Source organism: Anomaloglossus baeobatrachus, chromosome 10, assembly GCF_048569485.1.
Source record: "Anomaloglossus baeobatrachus isolate aAnoBae1 chromosome 10, aAnoBae1.hap1, whole genome shotgun sequence".
NCBI classification, from domain to species: Eukaryota; Metazoa; Chordata; class Amphibia; order Anura; family Aromobatidae; genus Anomaloglossus; species Anomaloglossus baeobatrachus.
Genome location: NC_134362.1, coordinates 185,670,915 through 185,695,563, shown reverse-complemented (window position 1 = coordinate 185,695,563; position 24,649 = coordinate 185,670,915). Strand labels below are relative to the sequence as shown.

Here is a 24,649-nt window from a genome sequence, read left to right as displayed (position 1 = left end):
GACTCCCGGAGCCGCAGCTTCTCCGCCTCCTTCTTCGGCTTTTTCCAGTCCCCGCTTCCCGGACTCACATGGACTTTGACGGGAAAGTGTGGCCCTTGGCGGGCGGCTTCGGTCGCTACACCCGGCTGGTGGCCGCCGCCTCCTGGCTGCCCAATGTGTTTGTGTCGCTGGGCTTCTACTCGGACGTCCTGTACACCGGCGCCCCGGAATACCAGTGCCAGGGGGGCCCCTGCGGGGGGGACAACAGCAGCAGCAGCAGCCCGGGGGCCACCCTCCGCAATGACAGCAGCTGCCCCGGGGGCTGGAGACCCCAGACTCAGAGCTGGCTGCAGAGCACCATCATCTCCCAGGTGAGCAGGGCAGAGCACCATCACTAATGAGTCCTCGTTTTTTATGTACTGTCTCTTTAAAAAGAAAAATACTTTGTTGCAATTTTGATTCCATCATGGAACGTTATTAATTTTCCACCATTGAAGGGTTCAAAACTACAGCACCCCCAAATCCTGCAACATGTGCCCCCTGACCATATGACGCCATCCTCCTCACCCATAATGGAAACACTTTACCGAATAATCACTAAAATCCGGCGTTTTCCATAGAAGTTATTGACTATTTTGCTTATTTTCTGTTAATATATTATTTTTTAGCTGTTGATGGATCTATTATCTTTTGCGCCTCCTATTTCTTTTTTTCTTTTTTTTTCTTCAATTTTTATCAAGAATTTCTGACTCATTTTTATCCAAAATTGTTTTTATTTTTTTTTTTAAATTTTAAGAGATAATACAGGAAACATGGGAACAATAGGGAACATGGGAACAATAGGGAACATGGGGACAATAGGGAACATGGGGAGAATAGGGAACATGAGGGAAGGTGAATGTGAATTTTAAAAAGGTCTTAAATTCTATCAAGATATAGATTCTACTAAAATAAAAACATTTGAAGGAATATAAAAACTTCAGCCTAAATAGAATATTATACCAACATGGAGCTTTATTCTGAATAACACATTTCAGTATGCTGCCCATCTGGCGGTCATATTAACCCATTGGCCCCTGTAAGACACATAAGGGCCCTAAAAGAGAAAATCATAGATTTTGCTACACACAAAAAACATTCACAATAGGTGATGTCACAGCTCACCACCTCCTCCTGTACAATGACTGATAACACCACTGTATACAGTAGATAATACAGGAGCCACCATTCATAATAGGTGATGTCACAGCTTACCACCTCCTCCTGTACAATCACTGATACCTGTATATACAGTAGATATCACAGGATCTACCATTCACAATATATAATGTCACAGCTCACCTCCTCCTCCTGTACAATGACTGATAACATCGCTGTATACAATAGATAACACAGGATCCACCATTCACAATACGTAGTCACAGCTCACCTCCTCCTCCTGTACAATGACTGATAACACCGCTGTATACAATAGATAACACAGGATCCACCATTCACAATACGTAGTCACAGCTCACCTCCTCCTCCTGTACAATGACTGATAACACCGCTGTATACAATAGATAACACAGGATCCACCATTCACAATAGGTGGTCACAGCTCACCTCCTCCTCCTGTACAATCACTGCTACCTGTATATACAGTAGATATCACAGGATCTACCATTCACAATATGATGTCACAGCTCACCTCCTCCTCCTGTACAATGACTGATACCTGTATATACAGTAGATAACACCGGATCTACCATTCACAATATGATGTCACAGCTCACCTCCTCTTGTGCAATGACTGATAACACCGCTGTATACAGTTGATAACACAGGATCTAACATTTACAATAGGTGATCACAGCTCACCTCCTCCCCTTTCTAGACAATGACTTATCTATAACACATATATACAGAAAAGAAAACAAGTTCCATCATTCACTATAGGTTATGTCACAGCTCACCTCCTCCTCCTGTACAATGACTGATAACACCTCTCTATGGAAAAGAAGGTCAAATACACATTAGACCAGTTCCAGCTGAGTGCTCCAAATGGGACCAGTTGGCAGCTAATTGTTACGGGGGTGTCCGGACCCCGCCTCAGTGAAAAATGTTGGGAGGGATTGAAGCGTCAGGAACTTGGATTTTCTTGTGTCCGATCCTTTTGGTCTCTGTGGATGAGTTTTCAGCCCACAATTTACTCCCCTCTCCCCAGTGGGAACAAGCACCCTAGCGAAGCTCTACGAGTGTATGGGGAATGGTGACTAAAGTGCAAAGCAAACTGCTGTGCAGTCCTGTCCTTGTTCTTATCTGCAATACATAACCTGCTTGCTGATGGTTTCCAGAATGATTTTAATTGTTTAGGGAACAAAAAATACAAACTGACAAATGAGAAAAAGGGAATGGAGGCTCATAAGTGCTCATTTAGACGTCCAATTTTTATCATGGACCCATAGACTTAATTGTCCAATTAAAATTTGGGTAATAGGGGGCTCTGTGCTCCACGCTGTATATAAGGGGTAATAATAATAGGGGGCTCTGTGCTCCGCGCTGTATATAAGGGGTAATAATAATAGGGGGCACTGTGCTCCACGCAGTATATAAGGGGTGATAATAGGGGGCTCTGTGCTCCATGCTGTATATAAGGGGTAATAATAGGGGGCTCTGTACTCCACGCTGTATATAAGGGGTAATAATAGGGGGCTCTGTGCTCCACGCTGTATATAAGGGGTAATAATAGGGGGCTGTGTGCTCCACGCTGTATATAAGGGGTGATAATAGGGGGCTCTGTGCTCCATGCTGTATATAAGGGGTAATAATAGGGGGCTCTGTGCTCCACGCTGTATATAAGGGGTAATAATAGGGGGCTCTGTGCTCCACGCTGTATATAAGGGGTAATAATAGGGGGCTCTGTGCTCCACGCTGTATATAAGGGGTAATAATAGGGGGCTCTTTGCTCCACGCTGTATATAAAGGGGTATTAATAGGGGGCTCTGTGCTCCACGCTGTATATAAAGGGGTAATAATAGGGGGCTCTGTGCTCCATGCTGTGTATATAAGGGGTAATAATAGGGGGCTGTGTGCTCCACGCTGTATATAAGGGGTAATAATAGGGGGCTCTGTGCTCCACGCTGTATATAAGGGGTAATAATAGGGGGCTGTGTGCTCCACGCTGTATATAAGGGGTAATAGGGGGCTCTGTGCTCCACGCTGTATATAAGGGGTAATAATAGGGGGCTCTGTGCTCCACGCTGTATATAAGGGGTAATAATAGGGGGCTCTGTGCTCCATGCTGTATATAAGGGGTAATAATAGGGGGCTGTGTGCTCCACGCTGTATATAAGGGGTAATAATAGGGGGCTCTGTGCTCCACGCTGTATATAAGGGGAAATAATAGGGGGCTCTGTGCTCCATGCTGTATATAAGGGGTAATAATAGGGGGCTCTGTGCTCCATGCTGTATATAAGGGGTATTAATAGGGGGCTCTGTGCTCCACGCTGTATATAAGGGGTACTAATAGGGGGCTCTGTGCTGCACGCTGTATATAAGGGGTAATAATAGGGGGCTCTGTGCTCCACGCTGTATATAAGGGGTAATAATAGGGGGCTTTGTGCTCCATGCTGTATATAAGGGGTAATAATAGGGGACTCTTTGCTCCACGCTGTATATAAGGGGTAATAATAGGGGGCTCTTCGCTCCACGCTGTATATAAAGGGGTATTAATAGGGGGCTCTGTGCTCCACGCTGTATATAAAGGGGTATTAATAGGGGGTCTGTGCTCGACACTGTATATAAGGGGTACTAATAGGGGGCTGTGTACTGCACGCTGTATATAAGGGATAATAATAGGGGGCTGTGTGCTCCACGCTGTATATAAGGGGTAATAATAGGGGGCTGTGTGCTCCACGCTGTATATAAGGGGTACTAATAGGGGGCTGTGTACTGCACGCTGTATATAAGGGGAAATAATAGAGGGCTCTGCGCTCCACGCTGTATATAAGGGGTAATAATAGGGGGCTCTGTGCTCCATGCTGTATATTAGGGGTGATAATAATAGGGGGCTGTGTGCTCCACGCTGTATATAAGGGGTAATAATAGGGGGCTCTGTGCTCCACGCTGTATATAAGGGGTAATAATAGGGGGCTCTGTGCTCCATGCTGTATATAAGGGGTAATAATAGGGGGCTGTGTACTGCACGCTGTATATAAGGGGTAATAATAGGGGGCTCTGTGCTCCACGCTGTATATAGGGGGTAATAATAGGGGGCTCTGTGCTCCATGCTGTATATAAGGGGTAATAATAGGGGGCTGTGTGCTCCACGCTGTATATAAGGGGTAATAATAGGGGGCTCTGTGCTCCACGCTGTATATAAGGGGTAATAATAGGGGGCTCTGTGCTCCACGCTGTATATAAGGGGTAATAATAGGGGGCTCTGTGCTCCACGCTGTATATAAGGGGTAATAATAGGGGGCTGTGTGCTCCACGCTGTATATAAGGGGTAATAATAGGGGGCTCTGTGCTCCACGCTGTATATAAGGGGTAATAATAGGGGGCTCTGTGCTCCATGCTGTATATAAGGGGTAATAATAGGGGGCTGTGTGCTCCACGCTGTATATAAGGGGTAATAATAGGGGGCTCTGTGCTCCATGCTGTATATAAGGGGTAATAATAGGGGGCTCTGTGCTCCATGCTGTATATAAGGGGTAATAGGGGGCTGTGTGCTCCACGCTGTATATAAGGGGTAATAATAGGGGGCTCTGTGCTCCATGCTGTATATAAGGGGTAATAATAGGGGGCTGTGTGCTCCACGCTGTATATAAGGGGTAATAATAGGGGGCTCTGTGCTCCATGCTGTATATAAGGGGTAATAATAGGGGGCTCTGTGCTCCATGCTGTATATAAGGGGTAATAGGGGGCTGTGTGCTCCACGCTGTATATAAGGGGTAATAATAGGGGGCTCTGTGCTCCATGCTGTATATAAGGGGTAATAATAGGGGGCTGTGTGCTCCACGCTGTATATAAGGGGTAATAATAGGGGGCTCTGTGCTCCACGCTGTATATAAGGGGTAATAATAGGGGGCTCTGTGCTCCACGCTGTATATAAGGGGTAATAATAGGGGGCTCATATTGCAATTCCTGAATAGTATGTGAGTGCAGCTATTATTTGTTTTTCTTGTATTTTTCTTCCCGTCGTCTTCTGCTTTTTTCTTCGTTCCTGAGACTTCGGAGCCCTGGGGCGGTGAGGTGTGGACATACCAGCCACGTGTTTTGTGGCACCTTGACAGGTCTTACTGCCTGGGGGAAAATCGAGGCCGTCTGCAAGTACAGCATTAGAGGTGTAACCCCAGAGTGGTGGGTATATGGGCGCCGGACACTTGTGGACAACTCAAATTGCGCCCCCCCCATCATCCTGAGCTGTGCGGGGTCCTCTCGGGACCACAATTCCCTTCGATTCCTGAACACTTCATTCCGGCAGACGCAGTGCTGTGTTGTCCCTGGCATCACAGGCTCACAATTCGTGGAAATTACCTTAAAAAGCCGACGCTTCTGTACTAGATGTGCAACGTTTCAGGAATGCGGCTAAATGCCAGGAACGGCCGAGATGGACGTCAGATCTCAGCGGGGAGTCATCTTAATGCTGCAGAATTCTTGTCAGAAAATCAATGGAAGGACGCGACGGGGGGCCATGATGGATGACGGGAAACTGGTGAATAAGGCCGTTCTGACAACTTAACGTCTCAGATAAGGGCTTAATATTGGGCACGTGCCCATTGGAGGAAGACGCATGGGCATCATGGCCCAAAATAGTGCTTCGAGCAGTCCATGATCATTGGCCAGATACTGTCATATTATAAATACACAGTGGGTATAACTATACCCCAAAACGTGGGCACTGCTGGTAAAATAAGGGTGTATAATGTCACAGAGTTGGTAATTTTGGAGCATGAATGGTCGGGCAGCACCACAAGTTCCAGAATTATGCTGAGAGCGTGATACCTGTGTGGTGCCAGCTGCACCCAAACCGTGGTACAGTATCTAATCCACCACTGCTTAAGGTACATTGTAGCACAGATCTGCCCGTGGTGTTCCGTTATTAATGTACGCGCCATGTTATGTGTATTCTTTTGTATCGGGGGTCGTGATTGACAGGTTTGCTCCTCCTGATCCCACCGAGGTGAGAGATTCCGGTGTAAATACTTAATGATTCGGTGATTTCTTCTCTTATTAGTGGGACCTCGTTTGCGAGAATGGGTGGAAGGTGCCGCTGGAGCAGATCTGTTATCTGATCGGCTGGTTATGGGGTTACATCATATTCGGATATGTATGTGACAGGTAAGATATGAAGCAAAGGGTCTGATCTGCGCCACCCGGGGGGTCGGGGGGAGCTCATCTCATGATTATAGCCCACACAGCATGGAAATGACCTACCTGACCATAAGACTAGTCCTAGAGGCGGCATCAGCTCAGCCCACACATAGTCCCCACCCATTGCACATAAGACTAGTCCTGGAGGCGGCATCAGCTCAGCCCACACATAGTCCCCAACCATAGCACATAAGACTAGTCCTGGAGGCAGCAACAGCTCTGCCGTCACAAAATAATCGACCATAGCACATAAGACTAGTCCTGGAGGCAGCAACAGCTCTGCCTTCACAAAATAATCGACCGTAGCACATAAGACTAGTCCTAGAGACGGCATCAGCTCAGACGTCACATAATGCCCGACCATAAGACTAGTCCTAGAGGCAGCATCAGCTCAGCCGTCACATAATGTCCGACCATAAGACTAGTCCTGGAGGCGGCATCAGCTCTGCCGTCACATAGTCCCCGACCATAGCACATAAGACTAGTCCTAAAGGCGGACATTAACCTGTAGGGTGGTCGCCTCCAGTAGGTGGCAGTAGTGAGCCGGCTTTCTCTCACCTAGAGGAATGCTTGTCTGCATGGCTTCCCAGGGATCCTCGCCCGGCCTGTGCCTCGCTAGCCCATATTAATTTAAGGACTTGCTTAAATATCAGCTACAAGACAGCAGAGGGTATAGTCTGTTCCCACCGGCAGGATAATGGTGGCTCATGTGTTTAGCAAAGTGCATGGAGGTCATCAGTGTCTTCTATCATTCACTGTCTGATCATTGCTCCTCACATCTGCCTGTGTATTCCAGGTTCGGACGACGCAATGCTTTCATCAGTGCCCTGGTGGTGGCGCTGCCGCTCGGGCTGGCCCTGTGCTTCTGTCCTGGGTTCCTCAGCTTTCTGGCCATCAGGATAGTCTTCGGAGCGGCCCTAGCTGGAATCTTTCTGTCCTTCTACATTGCAAGTGAGTGCAGTATTCCTGCTGCTGGGAGGGATAATAATAATGTCTCCGCCAGACGTCCCACGTCTCTGCCCCTCCTCATGTTGTCTCCTGGTATTTGCTTTGGGTGGTTTCTGTGTTTGCTGGAACTTTGTGACCGAAATGTGAAGTAGCGAGGAGGGGGGTGAGGGGACGGCGTCTCCACCAAGTACACGTCAGTGTAAGGCGCTGTTCACATGTCCAGTAATCATCTATTAGAATGGATCCAGTTGGTAACAAAAAGGTTGTGCACAAGGGATATTTTTGTCCGATTTGATGATTATTGGACGTATAAACTCAACCTAACTCGATGCAGAAAAACCGCAACGTAGTGCAGTCCCAGCTAATGCAATGAGGTCTCTACAAATGTTTTTAAGAATTTTCTGGACAAAAATGGATCTGTGTTATTTAAAAACTGCAGCTCATCAATTCTGTGTGCAGAAGTCATTGAAGTCTTCACTTTTGCAAAATATAGGGTGAAATTGTCCACAAAATTGGCATAAAACTTGTGCCGAATCTGATGCGCCGAGATGCCGCGCGGGCTCTGCGCCGAGATGCCGCGCGGGCTCTGCGCCGAGATGCCGCGCGGGCTCTGCGCCGAGATGCCGCGCGGGCTCTGCGCCGAGATGCCGCGCGGGCTCTGCGCCGAGATGCCGCGCGGGCTCTGCGCCGAGATGCCGCGCGGGCTCTGCGCCGAGATGCCGCGCGGGCTCTGCGCCGAGATGCCGCGCGGGCTCTGCGCCGAGATGCCGCGCGAATCCCAAATGGTAGGATAGGAGCTAGTCTCTTTCTAGGCGAGTATTAAAATGCATGAAAACCATATATTTATATTCTCCCCCATCACGAATAACTCTGTGGAGCACTTGTTGGACAATTTAGACCAATTTTTGGGCCAGATTGTCAGCATGGCAGATCCCTCCTGGTGCCTTCAAGAAGGAAAATACAATATTTTAGGCAGCAGTGCGTCTTTGTGGCTCTTATCCGGGAAGCTGAGATATGAGATCCTGTTTGTTTAGGTGGTGGCACTTTGGAGCTTAGTTTTTGGCGGCCTGTGAGGGCATTGTGGACCTTCCCCTGTGCGTGTGATGTTATTTTTCCAGTTTTAATTCATAAGCGAGTACCTTGAGGCTTCCTGAGTGAAGCTATATATTAACCCACCCATGAGCCTCCCCGGGACCATAGAAAACCTCTCATTGGGAGCCTGTTGTGACTCAATGTCTTGATGTAAATAGAAATTACCGCAGTCGCTGAAACCACAGCCCCCATCTCTGCACAGATGTTTGCCGATAAATACCAGTGTAAATAAGCGCAGAACTCGTCGGGTCGGGTAAAACCAGCCAAATCTGAAGGAAGGCACATCGCACGAAATCTGCCGTTGCGTTCTCATGTAGGGACAGTTTATAGGAACCAGTTATGACTTAGGAATCGATAAACACCTAGGAGGAGACTGACTGTCCTGTCACTTTCTACTTTCTCATTATTCTGCTTTCCCGGATGTCGCAGCCTCTCAGGTAGGCACCATGAACGCTCCCCTACACTTTTATCTGCTCTGACTATTATACTTTTTTTTTTTCGCTAATAATAAAGACTTTTTTTTTGGCCCCCTCAGGGTTAGAGCTTTGCCCCCCTGGTCTCCGGCTCATGATTACAATGATTGGAGGATTTTTCTGGTTGGGGCGGTGAACTGCTCCTGCCGGGGATGGCCGTGCTGTGCGCCGACTGGAAGATCTTACAAGGGGCAATAATGGGAGCATTACTGTTACTGTCTGGATATTGGTGGTAAGTGACTGCAATGTCTGTGGCTCAATCAGGCCTTCCATTTATTGCCCTGAAAAATTGGATTGAGATGGGACCACCCCCGAGGAGCCATTATTAAAATTAGTCACACAGTCACTTTGTATTCCGCCTGGTCTAAAAATATTGATGCCACCGAAACAAAAGATTCCATCTGTCTTATTGTAATGATGATGGGTTCCATCCAAATCTCATTTCTCAGGGCATCAGACGGATACCCTGATGTGACTTGTATTCTGTGCTTCATTGTTTCCCGTATTGATCGCATCTCCCCCTATATGTAGCTGCCATTTACTCTTCCCTGAATCCCCCCGCTGGCTTCTGGCAACACAGCAGTTAAATCGATGCAAAGCCGAACTCTGCGTCTTCTCCAGGGCAAATGGAATTGACACCGGAGAGGATTTTGCCGGCCGGGAGACTCTATTCACAGGTGAGCGGCTCAAATACGATTTTAGCATTTAATAAGATCCAGAAATGACTCCACAGAGACCGGCTTCTCACCCAGACTTGCTGAAAACTACTAATTTTTCTTTACTGAGTGCATTTGTGTCATTCTCTCCCTTACAGAAATAGATTCCCTCTGGGAGGGTTTCCCTCGTCCTCGATATTACAGCTTCTGCAGTGTGTTCAGGACACGGCTTATTTGGCGAAACGCGTTGATCCTCGGGTTTACTACGTAAGTCTGGTCTCTAATCTTTGTAAGTCACGGTTTCTCTTTACAGTAATTTTTTTTGCTATAGAATCAATATTAAGTCCTCGATCAACCAAAATGTACGAGTGTAACTATAGGAACCCTGGTACTAGATGCCGGCACTGATACGGTACGGCTGTGTCTTTAATGGCTGCTGGTCTTTTCATCCAAACTCCATAGCCTTATTGGTGTATGCTTTTGGGTCTGTTCTCCAGTTCTTGTGTGCCACAGTTTCTCTTTACAGAAACGGTAGTTCGGTGATACCTACAGTGAATCATGGTGGTGGCTCGATGATGCCTATAGTGAAACATCATGGTGGCTCAGTAATATCTACAGTAAAGCATGGTGGTGGCTTGGTAATACTTTACAATTTTTGTTTTATAGAATCAATATTAAATCAACATTCAACTAAAATGTACAAGAGTGTAACTACAGGTACTAGATGCCGGCACTGATACGGTACTGGCTGCAGGTCTTTTCATCCAAACTCCATAGCTTCATCGGCTTATGATTTTGGGACCAACATTCATGGTCCAAGTAGGAAAATCTTTTTCCCTGTGTAAGTAATGAATTTGATGTCAGTATTCAGTCCCGTATCTTCTGCCCCTCCCGCAGGTTCATCGGCTGTGGCATCAGACCGTGCTTTGCTCGGAACCTCATGACTCTCGGTGGCTCTTTTCCTTATTTTCTCCAGGCTGGTAGTGAACTCCTTGCTTGTATTTTCCTCTGCATCACTGTGAACCACTGGGGTCGTCGCACAGTCCTGCTCCTGTGCACCATCCTGACCGGATTCTGCTCCCTGCTGCTCCTGGCCCTTACACAGTGTAAGATGCCCACCATCGCCGGCGCTCCTATATCCTGCCCCCTATACTTTTCAGTAATGATGGACTTCTATCTCTCCCATCCAGACCTCTTTACAGCAGTCTCCATAGCCATCTCCGTGCTGGGGTCCCTCTCTGCTCACGCAGTAGTGATGCTGAGTATCTTCTACGCCAGTGAGGTGTTGCCAACAGTAATCAGGTAAGTACACCAATCTCACCTGGGACTGTATATGATCTGCAGCAAGTAGGAGGTGGGGGTCACAACACTTCCATTAGGCCATATTCAGATAACCGTGTGCCTTTATTTTTTAACTGATCCTTATATGTTGCATGGCCAATTCTGATCAGAAAAGGGCATGCCCAGAGTTTAACAGAATGGACACATGGCTCCATAGGGAAAAAAAAGTGCATGTGATCTAGATATCACTGTCTTCTACCCATTTGACAAATGACGTAAGTTTACATTACTGTTGGGGAAGGGGTCCCCGCAAAAGTAAACTTACGTCATGGCAATCATGTGGTCCGGGAGCTCGGCTTAAGTGATGGTCACAGCCAAGGCTGGTGCTTGCGCCACCCTTAGCTGTTAAATCAATATCAATAACGATCACCACATTTAGGGGGTTGAGAGAGGGAGTGCGCTCCCTTTCCTACCCGATTGGGACCCACGCAACATGATCACCAGGGCCTGCAACCTGAGGTCAAATGACCACCTCCTGGTCTGCCAGGTTATGATGGCCTGTTAGACCATGCTACCTGCATAGTCTAACAGATGTTCTGTCAGTGTAACACTGACTGGTATAATCCATTTCAATACTTGTGCATTGCGATACATTATAGCAGCGATCAGAGTAATAAAAGTTAATGTCCCAGATAGGGACTAATTAAAAAGTTTTTTTGTTTTTTTTTTAAATATACAAAATACATAGATCTACTTTTGCTTTTCCATAAGAAGATGTATAATCATTTATATGACACAGTGAACCTCGTAGAAAAAAAAAATCTTCAGTTGCTGTTTTTTTGATTCTGCCTCACAAAAAGCAGAATAGAAAGCGATCAAAAAAATATTATGTGACCCATAATGGTACCAATAAAAACTCCAACTCATCCTGCAAAAAGCAAGCCCTCATGTGACTGTCGGCATAGAAATAAAAAAACAAACAAAAAAAACTATAGACTTTAAAAAATTCCTTTATTTTGTAAAATGTGTTTTTTGTCTGATAGTAGCCAAACTTAAAAAAAATCTGTAAATATGGTATTGCTGTAATCATACTGACCTGAGGAATAAAGCCGCCTAATCCCTTATCCACAAGGCGAACGGCATAAAAATAGCAAAGCCAATTCTTGATCTGCGGTTTGTTTTTTTAATCTGCCTCCCAAAAGATCGCTGTACAGCGCTGCTCACATTTATCCTGCGCTCTACGCTGAACACTTACACAGGGGATTATATGTAAATCTTTGATAAATGTGATTCAGACAAAATTACCAATGGAAAATTTACTTAAATGAATCAGAGGGAGTCCATTTCACGTCCCGTCTGGCCTGTGGTTTGGCGGTGTCCATCTCTAACCCTGCTTTTTAGGCATGCACAAAAGTGCTGTCAACAAGTTTTGTGCGGGACATCCCTGAACAGCGGCCAAATGGAGTCCGAAGTAACTCTACTGCCTCATTAATGAATTGGTCCGTCAAGAGCTTTATCTGAATCACGTATTTCGGAGATGTAGATGGAAATCCCGGTGAAAGTGCTCAGCGTAGAGACAAAATTGTCACTACACCTATAGATGAGTTTCCAGAGGAGTGTAATTTCCAAAATGTGGTCACTTGAGGGGGTTTCTGCTCTTCTAGCACTTAGGGGCTCTGCAAACTATTCTAGGAAAATTTGTGCTGCAAAATTCAAATGGCGCTCCTTCCCTCCCGAGCCCTGCGGTGCGGCTAAATAGGTACTGGACAGTCACATGTGGGGTATTGCTACGTTCAGGAGAAATTGTGTGACACCTTATGGGGCCTGTTTTAAATATTCATCTTGTGGAAATTTGAAATCTGGGGCTGATACAATGTTGTAGTAGTATAAATTGAATTATTTTTTTTTCTTCACTGCCCAATAGTATAAAATTCAGTGACACCCCTGCTCACTGGACCCCTGGATGATTTCATAAAGGGATGCATTTTTGCAAACTGGGGTCACTTGTGAGGGAGTTATGCTGTTCCAGCACTTTATGGGCTCTGCCAATGTGACATGACACCTGCAAACCATTCCAACTAAATCTGATTCCTTCTTGTCAAGCCCTGCCGTGCACCCAAACAGTAGTTTTCCACCACACATGGGTTATCTGTGTACTCAGTAAAAAATGCATCATACAATTTGTTGAGCAATTTCTCTGGTTACCTTTGTGAAACTGAAAAAAAAATGGGGCTAAACAATATTTTTGTGTGTGTGGGGAGGAGAAGTAAAAATGTATTTTTTTATTTTTAACTTCACATTGCTTTAAAGGGATTCTGTCACCAGGTTTTTGCTACCTAATCTGAGAGCAGCATAATGTAAGGGCAGAGATCCTGATTATAGTGATGTTACCTACTGGGCTGCTTAGTGTAGTTTTGATGATAATCGCCTGCTGATTATACAGTGATTTTATCACAGGACTACTTGGCCTGCTGCAGGTAGTCCAGCATATTCATGAGCTCTGTATAACTGCTAGATCTGCAGCAGCGAAAACAGGGATTGTATTAAAACTGCATCAAGCAGCTCAGTAAGTGACACATCGCTGGGATCAGGATCTGTCTCTAAATTATGCTGCTCTCAGATGGGGGCAGTAAAAACCTGGTGACAGATTCCCTTGAATGCTGTTTGGCTAATTAGTCTAAAATTGCACCACATTTATCAAAGTTTACATTGCTTAGTTTACTTTGGGCCAGAAATTTGCGCCCAAATTTTGGCATCATATGACAAGTTCCCTTTTGAAAGTTGTACAGCATGGCTTATATTTATCCTGTGCTGCTCAGCTGTAAAAGGAAATCCTGCCCTTTTGTCAGAGTGTCTAAAATGTATTTTAAATATGATTTAAATCCCAGTTTCTGGTACATGTAGCTTGATAAATCTCCCCATTGACCTCCTGGTGCCCTTAGGTTGTGTAGGATAAGGCTCTGTTCACATCACATAAATGTCCTTTTTTCGACCTATGTATGATCTATACCTTGCACAGTACTGCTTTCTATGGCCAGGAGCTTTCATGTTGTGTATATTTTATACCACTGGCTTACAGGATGTATATTGACCACTTTTCCATCTTCCCTCCAGAGGTTCTGGCCTGGGCGTTATTTTGGGGCTCAGTATGTTGGGCCGCGCTTCTCTTCCAATCATCGCCCTTCAGCAGAGATCCGGTTACTTCTTGCACCACGTTGTCTTATCCTCCTTTTGCATCTTATCGGTCCTGAGTCTTCTCCTACTGCCAGAAACCAAAAGGAAAGGTCTCCCGGACACGCTGAGGCAAGGCGACTGCCTGCGCCGTCCTCCGCTCCTCTTACAAGCCACTCAGGATGCGGTGCCGCTGCTTTCCCATGACAAGCCCCGTGCCGACTACAACCCGGATAACTATGCCCGGCTCGCCAGCGCCACCAAGAAAATGATTAGAACGAAGTCTAAAAATGGGCAAGAGAACAAAGCTCTGACCAACGATTAGACTCCAGTAAGTGGCGCGTACCTTCTACCTGATAGAGGCGCCACGAATCATTCCTTCTCACAGAGCTCTGGCCACGGCCGATAACTGCCACAAAGATGAATTTTATTACATGTATAAAATGTGGAATTATCAGGAAGTTTCCCAAAATGTAACAACCACCAACCCGTTTCCAGCGAGGGGTAACAACGTCCGGCCAAACAGTGACTCTCCATTGTGTATTAGTCCTCAGCGTTAACAGTTCTCTCATTTTTCGGCCCCCAGACCCAGGACCCTCTCACTTTACCAAACTTTCTAGCCGTAGCCGATCACTCCTCCTGGTCCCGCTCTCTTGCCGTTCCGTCTTACATAAACACGTGGATAGGTCATCTGCCTCTGTCTCCAAGAAATAAGACATTACTGGTCCTCACACTTGTGTAGCACGTCCAGCTGAAGAATAAGACAGAGGATTTATAGTCTCTTCATGGAGAGTCCTCATCATAGTCACGGGTTGCCATACATGTCTGCCAGCCGGCGGAAGCGTGGACCCCACTCCTGCAAATGGTCATAATCTTGGTCACTGTCGTCTTCGCTAGAGAAGATGGAGCTCAAGGTCCCAGCTACCGACCCCTCTCCTTCATAATCGTATATCAGTGCGGTGTCATACGGGGGAACACTGGGGTCCGAATCTGCAGTCTGCAATCCCTACAAGAAGACATAAGAAACGTTGGTTACCCCCCATAAATACAAAGGCACCAGAACAAAGAAACGATGATAAAACCCAAGGACTCACATCTTGTATAAAGTCTGCAATGTCAGAAGGTCGGTCCGAGGGTCTCCGGGGATAGCGGGGAAGCGTCTGACTGTACGGAGCGTCTCTCCGGATCGGAGGCTTGAAGCAAGGTGATGGCGGCACTGGCATGGCCGGATTTCTGAGACGGTTCATATCATAGGCATCCTGTGTGATCGGTATAAAGTATTGTTAGATTCTTCTGCACCTGATGGTGGTAGGAGGGTAGGACATTTTTTTGCCAAAACAGCGGTGTTCTTGTTACAGGCATTATAGTTCAGGCTCCTAGACAAGAGGGTGACGCTATTTGTAGAGGAATAGTTACATAGAAAAGTCTATCACCTTCAAACTAAAAGTGTGAACTAAGCCCATCCCTGTGTAGGTGGATATGCGATTTGCAACGTCCGTTTCGGCATACTAGAGTCAGCGATTGAGACACTAAAGCCAGGTCTGTGACGCTGAAAAGCTGCAGTGATTTAGAGGAAAGCATACATTATATCGCCATTTGGGTAATTCCTCCTGAAGACCGGACCCCAGCAGCTTCTCTCTGCACGGCTCTCATATAATAACAGGTCCCTCCATATGTCCACACGTCAGGGATGAAGCTGCGGGCATCCGACCTCTGGGACTAATCAACCAAGCTACTGAAATGGTAACAGGCCACCAGCCTGCTCACTATTTTTGCATGCCCGTCTCCTTCACTGGTGATTGACAGCAGCGAGTTGCCTGGAGTGGATATCATCACCAGTGAAGAAGGTGGACATGCAAAAATAGTGAGCAGACTGGTGTACTGAGCCCCTTAATTAGCATCCTTCTCAGGGGCATGCGTCTCCTTGTGCCTTACCAGAAACACTACTCCAGTCAGTGACTGGAGTAACATTTATGGTATAAAAATACTGCCACTATTAATGAATGTGCTGGGAGGAGGGGGCGCATTGCCCCAGCTCTGCCCATATTAGCAGAGTTGCCAAAAACGTCAAAAGTTTTGTGACTTTTCAAAAGCGTTTTATGCCAAAATATAAATATTTTGATGAATCTGGGTCTTAAGCTGAATGCTATCAAGGGGTTCGGCTAACTGTCAATATGCATGGGGGGACCAGCCAAATGATGGCCAGGTAAGATGTTGGCAGTCCGAAATCTGACATGTAGGATCAATCTTTGTCTCCCCTCAGATAAGCCACCATCTGCTGTGTCAGTGGACCGCTTTCTCATAGAGACCACTGGTGCACTCGGCTGAAAGTCCATTCCTGTGTATGTGAGAATCAACTGAGATGACTGTCAAACTAGCACGCCTGTGGATGGGAGAGTCTGAAAAAGCAGCGCGCCTGTGTATGGGAGAGTCTGAAAAAGCAGCGCGCCTGTGTATGGGAGAGTCTGAAAAAGCAGCGCGCCTGTGTATGGGAGAGTCTGAAAAAGCAGCGCGCCTGTGTATGGGAGAGTCTGAAAAAGCAGCGCGCCTGTGTATGGGAGAGTCTGAAAAAGCAGCGCGCCTGTGTATGGGAGAGTCGGAAACAGGAGCGCGCCTGTGTATGGGAGAGTCGGAAAAAGGAGCGCGCCTGTGTATGGGAGAGTCTGGAAACAGGAGCGCGCCTGTGTATGGGAGAGTCTGGAAACAGGAGCGCGCCTGTGTATGGGAGAGTCTGGAAACAGGAGCGCGCCTGTGTATGGGAGAGTCTGGAAACAGGAGCGCGCCTGTGTATGGGAGAGTCGGAAACAGGAGCGCCCCTGTGTATGGGAGAGTCTGGAAACAGGAGCGTGCCTGTGTATGGGAGAGTCGGAAACAAGAGCGCGCCTGTGTATGGGAGAGTCGGAAAAAGGAGCGCGCCTGTGTATGGGAGAGTCTGGAAACAGGAGCGCGCCTGTGTATGGGAGAGTCTGGAAACAGGAGCGCGCCTGTGTATGGGAGAGTCTGGAAACAGGAGCGCGCCTGTGTATGGGAGAGTCTGGAAACAGGAGCGCGCCTGTGTATGGGAGAGTCTGGAAACAGGAGCGCGCCTGTGTATGGGAGAGTCTGGAAACAGGAGCGCGCCTGTGTATGGGAGAGTCTGGAAACAGGAGCGCCCCTGTGTATGGGAGAGTCTGGAAACAGGAGCGCCCCTGTGTATGGGAGAGTCTGGAAACAGGAGCGCTCCTGTGTATGGGAGAGTCGGAAACAGGAGCGCACCTGTGTATGGGAGAGTCGGAAACAGGAGCGCACCTGTGTATGGGAGAGTTAACCAAACGAGAGGACATGTGTATGGGTGAGATGGCTGTTGGAGGAATGATCGCTCGGCTGACTGCCACCTAGCGTGTATGTCGAGCATTAGTGTTTTAATCTCTACGGACACTGCATGTGCGCTCCTTATACCCCCTACAAGCTGTGTTTAGTTTGCACTCTCAGTTTGGGCTGACACTCCCTTTGACATGTTATAAATGCACTCCGGTACCTGGTCCTCTTCTCCACCGCCTTGCTCATTGTAATTGAAGATATTGTCTCGTACGTCGTCCTCCGACTCGGACAGTAACCCCTTCTGTGCTGTGCCACTTGCCGCGCAGCGAAACAGGAGAAGCAGCAAAGCGAGGACTGCAACAAATAATGTGTGTATTAATGAGACAGATCTGTGCATTATATATATATATATATATATATATATATATATATATATATATATATATATATATATATATATTAGTCTTATTTGGTCTTGGATCTCGTGTACATTTGGAATTTGAGGCTTATACAGGTGAACCCGACTGACGGACGAGCTGCAGAAATGTCTCCTGCGACCAGGTGCAAGGGCCAGAGCCTCAATGTCACTGTGACCGGGCAGAACCTTCCATTGTGCACCATGTTTGCTCCACCAATAAACCCGATATTGTTAGGTCCCATGTGGCACAAGGCGCCTGTCACAGCACAGAGCTGATGGCAAAATAGCATGTGGGGAAAGATTAATGTGGTGTCTGGTACCGGACACTAAATTATCTATTTTTAAAACATAAAGCCCTTTTGTAATTTACTTTATTGGAAAATTCCCTAAAGTGATTTACTAAGTTTCACTTTTGAACACTTAAAGTTTTACAGAAAATCCCCTTATAATTATTGAATAAGTATTGTAAATTTTTAAAGGGGTTTTCCAGGCTTGGACAAATCCTAACAGTGGCAATGGACACAATGTTAGGATTCAGCTCTGTTTTGAGCGCCTTCATGTGACTGCAAGCATATGATAAATATTCTCATCAATGCTCACTGAGAAAAGGAGAAAGAAACGTGTAACCACAATTTATGCAACACTCATACTTGCAGCCACATGACGACCACTCACAGCTGCAATCCAAGTCCAATCCTAACAGTGAGTATGTTGCACACTGATGGCACTTGGCATACTATACTTGCAGAAAATTTTCCCTGCGGTGGAAAACTCCATTAGGGTACTTCTTTCTTGAGATGTTTTGTTTTTGGGTGAACTGGAGACATTTTTGATAAGGAAATTGGCTGAACTCACTATAACTGATTAGGTCTGTTGTGGATTTGTCACGGATTTTCACTCGTGGGATCTGAAGCACGGATCCGTGCAATGAAGTAAATGAGGTTTTACATGTGGAGGGTGGTTGGACACTATTCCCAGAGCTGTGTCATCCACGGCTTAAGCCACGTCAGTATTTTCTATCATGAAAGACGCACACATTTTTCCATTCTAGATTCCTCTCTATACGTTCCACTCCACATTACAATACAGATAACTGGATGTAAAGTAGTTGTTATTTTTGTTTGGTTTTTTTTTTTGTTTTAACTTGTTTTTAGTGAGTTTATATTTTTGTTTATAGGGTAGTATTCATTTTTGGGAAAAAAACCCCAAACCTCAGCTATGGCCGTGCCCTTTGTGACGGGGGGCAATAGTTGGGGGTGGGGGGGTGGGAAGGTTTTCTATTATACAGTGTTTTAATAACTATATTAGTTCCCATTGACTTGAATGAAGGAAATGCTAAAAATTAAAAAAAAAATAAATGCACTTTAATTTTACAAAGAAATAATTCTACAAGCAACGTCACAACGGCAGTAAACGTGGCGGCTCCTTTGATTCCATCCAGAGGAGGAGCCGATTTTCTGCTGCCGGAACAAAGATGCATATAATTGGGGTGGGGGACTGAGGACGCCTCAACTGAAGGCCCCCATACACATTAGACGGCGGTCTGCTGAACCTGCTGACATTGACGGGATCGGCCGACACGCTATGTGTCTGTGGTCCGGAGAGATGATGATTGGACATGTCCAATTTCGGACTGCTGAACATATTGTTGTGAGACTAGCCGCCGACCAACGTGTCAGTCAGTGGCTTTCTCATAATAAACACAGGCACATCGTCCGACAGCCATCTAAACTGCATGAGCCGACCAACTTCTCATGTGCAAGGCCCGACGGACGCCTATTGTGCATGGCCCGACGGTCGTCTACTGTGCATGGCTGACCGCCGTCTAATGTGCATGGCTGACCGCAGTCTACTGGGCATGGCCCGACCGCCGTCTACTGGGCATGGCCCGACCGCCGTCTACTGGGCATGGCCCGACCGCCGTCTACTGGGCATGGCCCGACCGCCGTCTACTGGGCATGGCCCGACCGCCGTCTACTGGGCATGGCCCGACCGCCGTCTACTGGGCATGGCCCGACCGCCGTCTAATGTGCATGGCCGATCGCCTGCCTAATATGAATGGCCAACCGCTGACTAAAGTGCATGACCGGCCTTAGACAAGTGTCCTTGTATCCAATGAATTCCTATGGTGCTGCGCTATGACCTGCACTACTACAACAAGGCGTCACAAGTGTGCTCCATCTCCCAACACGATTCGGCCATTTTTCCGCAACAAAGTCACAGCACTAAAATAGTCCAGTAACAGCAATAAGTGTTTTTTTGGGGTCATGAACATAAATTTTGGAATTGGCCCTCACTTTTCTTTGTTAATGTGCTGTGTTGTTTCGAATGGAGGACGCCCTTCCTTTCTGACACTGCCGTATATACCGTATCATACTGATTGGTATTGATCCGACATGACTTATTGTGTCCTATTAATGTAGGCGGACACATGATCTTTTTTGTTATGAAGGATTCCCATCTATGTATAATAATCCTCAGCAGCCTGAATGAACCACTTTAAATTATTAAATAAAATGGATTGTGCCGTACTTTGTCTGTGTTTGTATCTTATGAGTTTGGGGAAATTCTGTTTATGCACCGAGAAAATGCAATCGGCTTTCTGGTGAAAATGCAGCCTCCTGACACTGAGCTTCATCAATCCTTACACTTCAATAGTAATGGAATGAAAATGGCCCCCGTCCAGACCCTGACGTCACTTGAGAGGGGGCAGAGAGTTATTGCAGCTCTATATTTAGTGTTGGCTTAATGTGAAGTGTGCAGGACGTGTTTATTCAGACTTACCCAATAACAAGGCCACGCTGCTCAGTATAATGATGAGTGCACTTAGGCTGATCCCCGCGCCGGAGCTGAAGAGAGCGGCCGCGCTGCCACTACAGATGCCGACAGCGTCACATCGACATATAGACACATTCAGCATGTGCAGCTGTGCCAAGGGTGGGTCACCGGAGTCCGATACCAGCAAGGGCAGCGTGTACGCCCCTTCCTCCACCTCGCTGAGCAGTTCCAGCATCGCGTGGGTACCTAAGGAGCGGGGAGGAAGGACATGCTATACTAAGCAAATCTTAAGTATTTTGCAGGACTCTTTTTCTGGAGCACTGACCTCTGAAGTGGCACGCTGCCTTGCCAACTCCGAGAAATCACTATACAAATATTCACATTTCCATAGCGGCCTCTACCTAAACATTAAAGCCAGGGCAGTGCCATCTGGTCTCCATTTGCAAAGCTTCACAATGAGGTTTCATATCACAGACATTGATTTATACCTTCATTAAAATCACATGTGCATGATCCGATAAAAGCTCCCTCCTTACGCGTTTCGGTCATATGTCCTCATTCTTGGGTATGGCCGAAACGCATAAGCAGGAGCTTTTATCGGCTCATGCACATGTGCTTTTATTGAAAGCAAAGTGCTGGATCCTCCACTCATTTTTCTTCTCTGCTCCTGTGGACACCAGCTTCAGGGATCCAACAAACACTATTTTTTTTACTCACCATTGACCTCGCTGATGCTCCAATTAAGGGTCAGGGCGAAGAAGGATTGATCCAGCTGGAAGTGGAATGGGTGGGACTGGGGTGGCATGTCCTCATCGGTGGCACTCAGCAGTATTCCCTGCCCGTGGTGCGGACTGCTGCACAGCTCCGCAGAATGCTGCCACAGCACAGGAGCGTGGTCGTTAAGCTCTATCACCTCCACGGACAGCGTCCCTGTGGAGCTCAGGGGGGGCACAGCTGAAATACAAAATGAATGGGAGCCCTGAGGACCACCTCTGATTTGACGATCTCCCAGCCTGGCACAACGACACACTGCGACGTAATCAAAAGAAGAGCTAGGGACAGCGTCGGGCAATTGACCTGGCCGATGAAACGATTCACACTAACTCTATAAAATATACTTAAAACCACTTTACTGGTTTTGATCTGCAGATCCCAGTTAGGAGTGAAGCGATCCAGCATATTATAACCCAGTATAGGAAGTCTATCCGCTCTTACCATTATCAGAAGCCGCGATCAGCGCCGTGTACCACCCCCTCTCTAGATACGGGGACTTCCGGTCCATGCTGTATCTGGTCCCTATTTGTCCGGACTGAGCATCTACCAGCAGCCAGTTTGCAGGATCAGAAACCAACAAATATCTGGAAAAATAGAAAAGTAGATCACCACATCTGACGATTCCCAAGTGCTCAGACGTGTGCCATATTGTATAGTTAGGCAGGTTTGCCATTCAGGATCCTAGGAAAGTTGAGGTCATTTCAGTGTTCGTTGTTGCATCCACCTCTGCACAGTGGCTCCCGGTGTAGGGCGGCACCATTGAAATAAATGGGGCTACCTACAGCTCCCTCCAGAGACAGCATGAACAGTTATACTTACCTGTCTCCAGCGCTGCTGTTACTTCTGGGTCCTCAGTGAGTGCAGTGAATATTCATGAGCATAATGAGCGGGACCGGAAGTAACAGCAGCACCGGAGACAGGTAAGTATAAAAAAAAATTATTTTTATGTGACGTGTTTTCTCCAGTAAGTGTCACACTGATCATATCAATGTGCACTCCATGTGACACCCATACCACTGGAGAAAAATGGACGTCACTGTGCTTTTTTTTTTGGAAGTAAGCAGCCATGTTTTTCTAACACGGATACTGCTCAGTTCCATATTAAAGCGACTGTAATGTGAGGATGATCGGTCACATCTGCAAGTCCCTCTCTCTTTTGTTGGAGTGAATATGGAGAGGAGCACGTTACAAGTGTCCGCTCACCGAACGTCCTGGGACAGACTGACGTCTGGATCCTTTGCCGTTAAGACGCCGATGACGCTTCCTGGGTTAATCCTTTCCTTCACTCTCACCATCATGGGGTCCTCTGTAAACACGGGGGGTTCATTTAGGTTTTTTACATTGACCTTTATCCGGGATCGAGAGCGCGATGTGTGGGGGACGGAGGAGAGAAGAGGAGCTTCATTCTCGGCAAACACCGTCAGGTTATGCAAGGCGTTGGCTTCGTGATCTAGAGGCTTAAGGAGACAAGGCAGAGAATTATTTACTATGTTTTTTGACATAACTCCAGATCAGATAAATACAGGAGACATTTGCTGTCAGACTCATCACTTCACTGACGCGAGCTCCCATAATTGCACATTTGTACAGGGAGGTTTTACCCACAGGACACTACAGATGATTACTGTACATCTCCTGCAATGCAGGTGACCCTGAGGCCACACAGGGCTTTTCTATGCATTTCTGTGTGTGTCGACGGGAAGGAATTGTCCAACAGTGAGGATCTTTTTTTTTTTTTTTTTTTAATTTTAAATTTTAATTTTATTTTGTTCAATGAATGTATTTGAGGCTAAAAATCTAATTTTTTTATCAATTTTTTAAAAATATTTTGCACTATTTAGCTTCTACAGAATTTATTTTTCTATATGGTCTTAGATAAAAAAAAAAAGTATAAACTCTCCACCAGGTTCATCAAAATTAGCTTACGGATTGATCTCAGTTAACTCATTCGGCAACCAACAATAATGACTATAGAAGACGAACGGTGCAATATTTTTAATCAAACCCAAATTGCAAAAATAAGTTAAAAAATTAATTTTTAATAAGACTCAATTAAAGAAAGGAGTAAAAAAAAATATCTATTTTTAATCAGATCCAATTGCACAAAATAAATAAAATATTTTTAAATCAGACCTAATTGCAAAAATAAGTAAAAAAATATTTTAATCAGAACCAATTGCAAAAGTAAAAAAAAAAAATTATTTTTAATCAGCACCAATTGCAAAAAATAAGTAAAAAAAATCTATCTTTAATCAGATCCAATTGCAAAAAAATAAGTTCCAAAAACTATTTTTAATCAAGTCCCAATTGCAAAAATAAAAAAAAATCTATTTTAAATCACACCCAATTGCAAATAAATATATATATTTTTAATCAGACCCTATTGCAAAAAAATAAGTAAAAATTATATCTATTTTTAATCAAACCCAATGAGAAAAATAAGTAAAAGAAATATCTATTTTTAATCAGATCCAATTGCAAACAAAAAGGTTAAAAAATATGTATTATTAATCAGACTCAATTGCAAAAAATAAGTAAAAAAATATAAATATACGGTATATTAAGTCAGACCTAATTGCTAAAATAAGTAAAAAAAAAAACAACCCTATTTTTAAATCAGACGCAATTGCAAAAATAAGTAAAAAATATACTATTAATCAGATCCAACTGCAAAAAAAAACTAAAAATTATGTATATTTTTAATCAGACCCAATTGCAAAAATAAGTAAAAAAAAAATATCTATTTTTAATCAGATCCAATTGCAAACAAAAAGGTTAAAAAAAAAGTATTATTAATCAGACTCAATTGCAAAAAATAAGTACAAAAAAAATATATATACAGTGCCTACAAGTAGTATTCAACCCCCTGCAGATATAGCAGGTTTACACATTCGGAATTAACTTGGCATTGTGACATTTGGACTGTAGATCAGCCTGGAAGTGTGAAATGCAGCAAAAAAGAATGTTATTTCTTTTTTTCTTTTTTTTTTAAATTGTGAAAAGTTTATTCAGAGGGTCATTTATTATTCAACCCCTCAAACCACCAGAATTCTGTTTGGTTCCCCTAAAGTATTAAGAAGTATTTCAGGCACAAAGAACAATGAGCTTCACATGTTTGGATTAATTATCTCTTTTTCCAGCCTTTTCTGACTAATTAAGACCCTCCCCAAACTTGTGAACAGCACTCATACATGGTCAACATGGGAAAGACAAAGGAGCATTCCAAGGCCATCAGAGACAAGATCGTGGAGGGTCACAAGGCTGGCAAGGGGTACAAAACCCTTTCCAAGGAGTTGGGCCTACCTGTCTCCACTGTTGGGAGCATCATCCGGAAGTGGAAGGCTTATGGAACTACTGTTAGCCTTCCACGGCCTGGACAGCCTTTGAAAGTTTCCACCCGTGCCGAGGCCAGGCTTGTCCGA

The 24,649-nt window shown here is 45.6% G+C and overlaps 2 protein-coding genes across 3 annotated transcripts in view; one reads left to right on the top strand and one right to left on the bottom strand.

Annotated features, from left to right (window-relative positions):
* On the top strand, positions 1 to 20,206 carry SLC22A31 (solute carrier family 22 member 31). The gene is given in 10 exon segments (XM_075325944.1): positions 1 to 350; positions 6,200 to 6,303; positions 7,133 to 7,287; positions 8,912 to 8,976; positions 8,978 to 9,081; positions 9,381 to 9,526; positions 9,664 to 9,772; positions 10,403 to 10,611; positions 10,696 to 10,807; positions 13,901 to 20,206. Coding segments are annotated over 10 exon segments (1,668 nt in total). The 5' UTR covers positions 1 to 68; the 3' UTR covers positions 14,283 to 20,206.
* CDH15 (cadherin 15) overlaps positions 14,269 to 24,649 on the bottom strand; it is a 63,201-nt gene continuing 52,820 nt past the window's right edge. Inside the window, exons 8-14 of one of the 2 annotated variants that reach the window (XM_075325942.1) lie at positions 22,431 to 22,684; positions 21,669 to 21,811; positions 21,171 to 21,407; positions 20,460 to 20,699; positions 17,475 to 17,611; positions 15,052 to 15,216; positions 14,269 to 14,963 (exon numbers count right to left, since the gene is read on the bottom strand). In XM_075325942.1, the coding sequence (XP_075182057.1) occupies positions 14,763 to 14,963; positions 15,052 to 15,216; positions 17,475 to 17,611; positions 20,460 to 20,699; positions 21,171 to 21,407; positions 21,669 to 21,811; positions 22,431 to 22,684 (1,377 nt within the window). In that variant the 3' untranslated portion in view covers positions 14,269 to 14,762. The remainder of the gene's footprint in view (positions 14,964 to 15,051; positions 15,217 to 17,474; positions 17,612 to 20,459; positions 20,700 to 21,170; positions 21,408 to 21,668; positions 21,812 to 22,430; positions 22,685 to 24,649) is intronic. The other variant, XM_075325943.1, reaches the window with a different exon arrangement.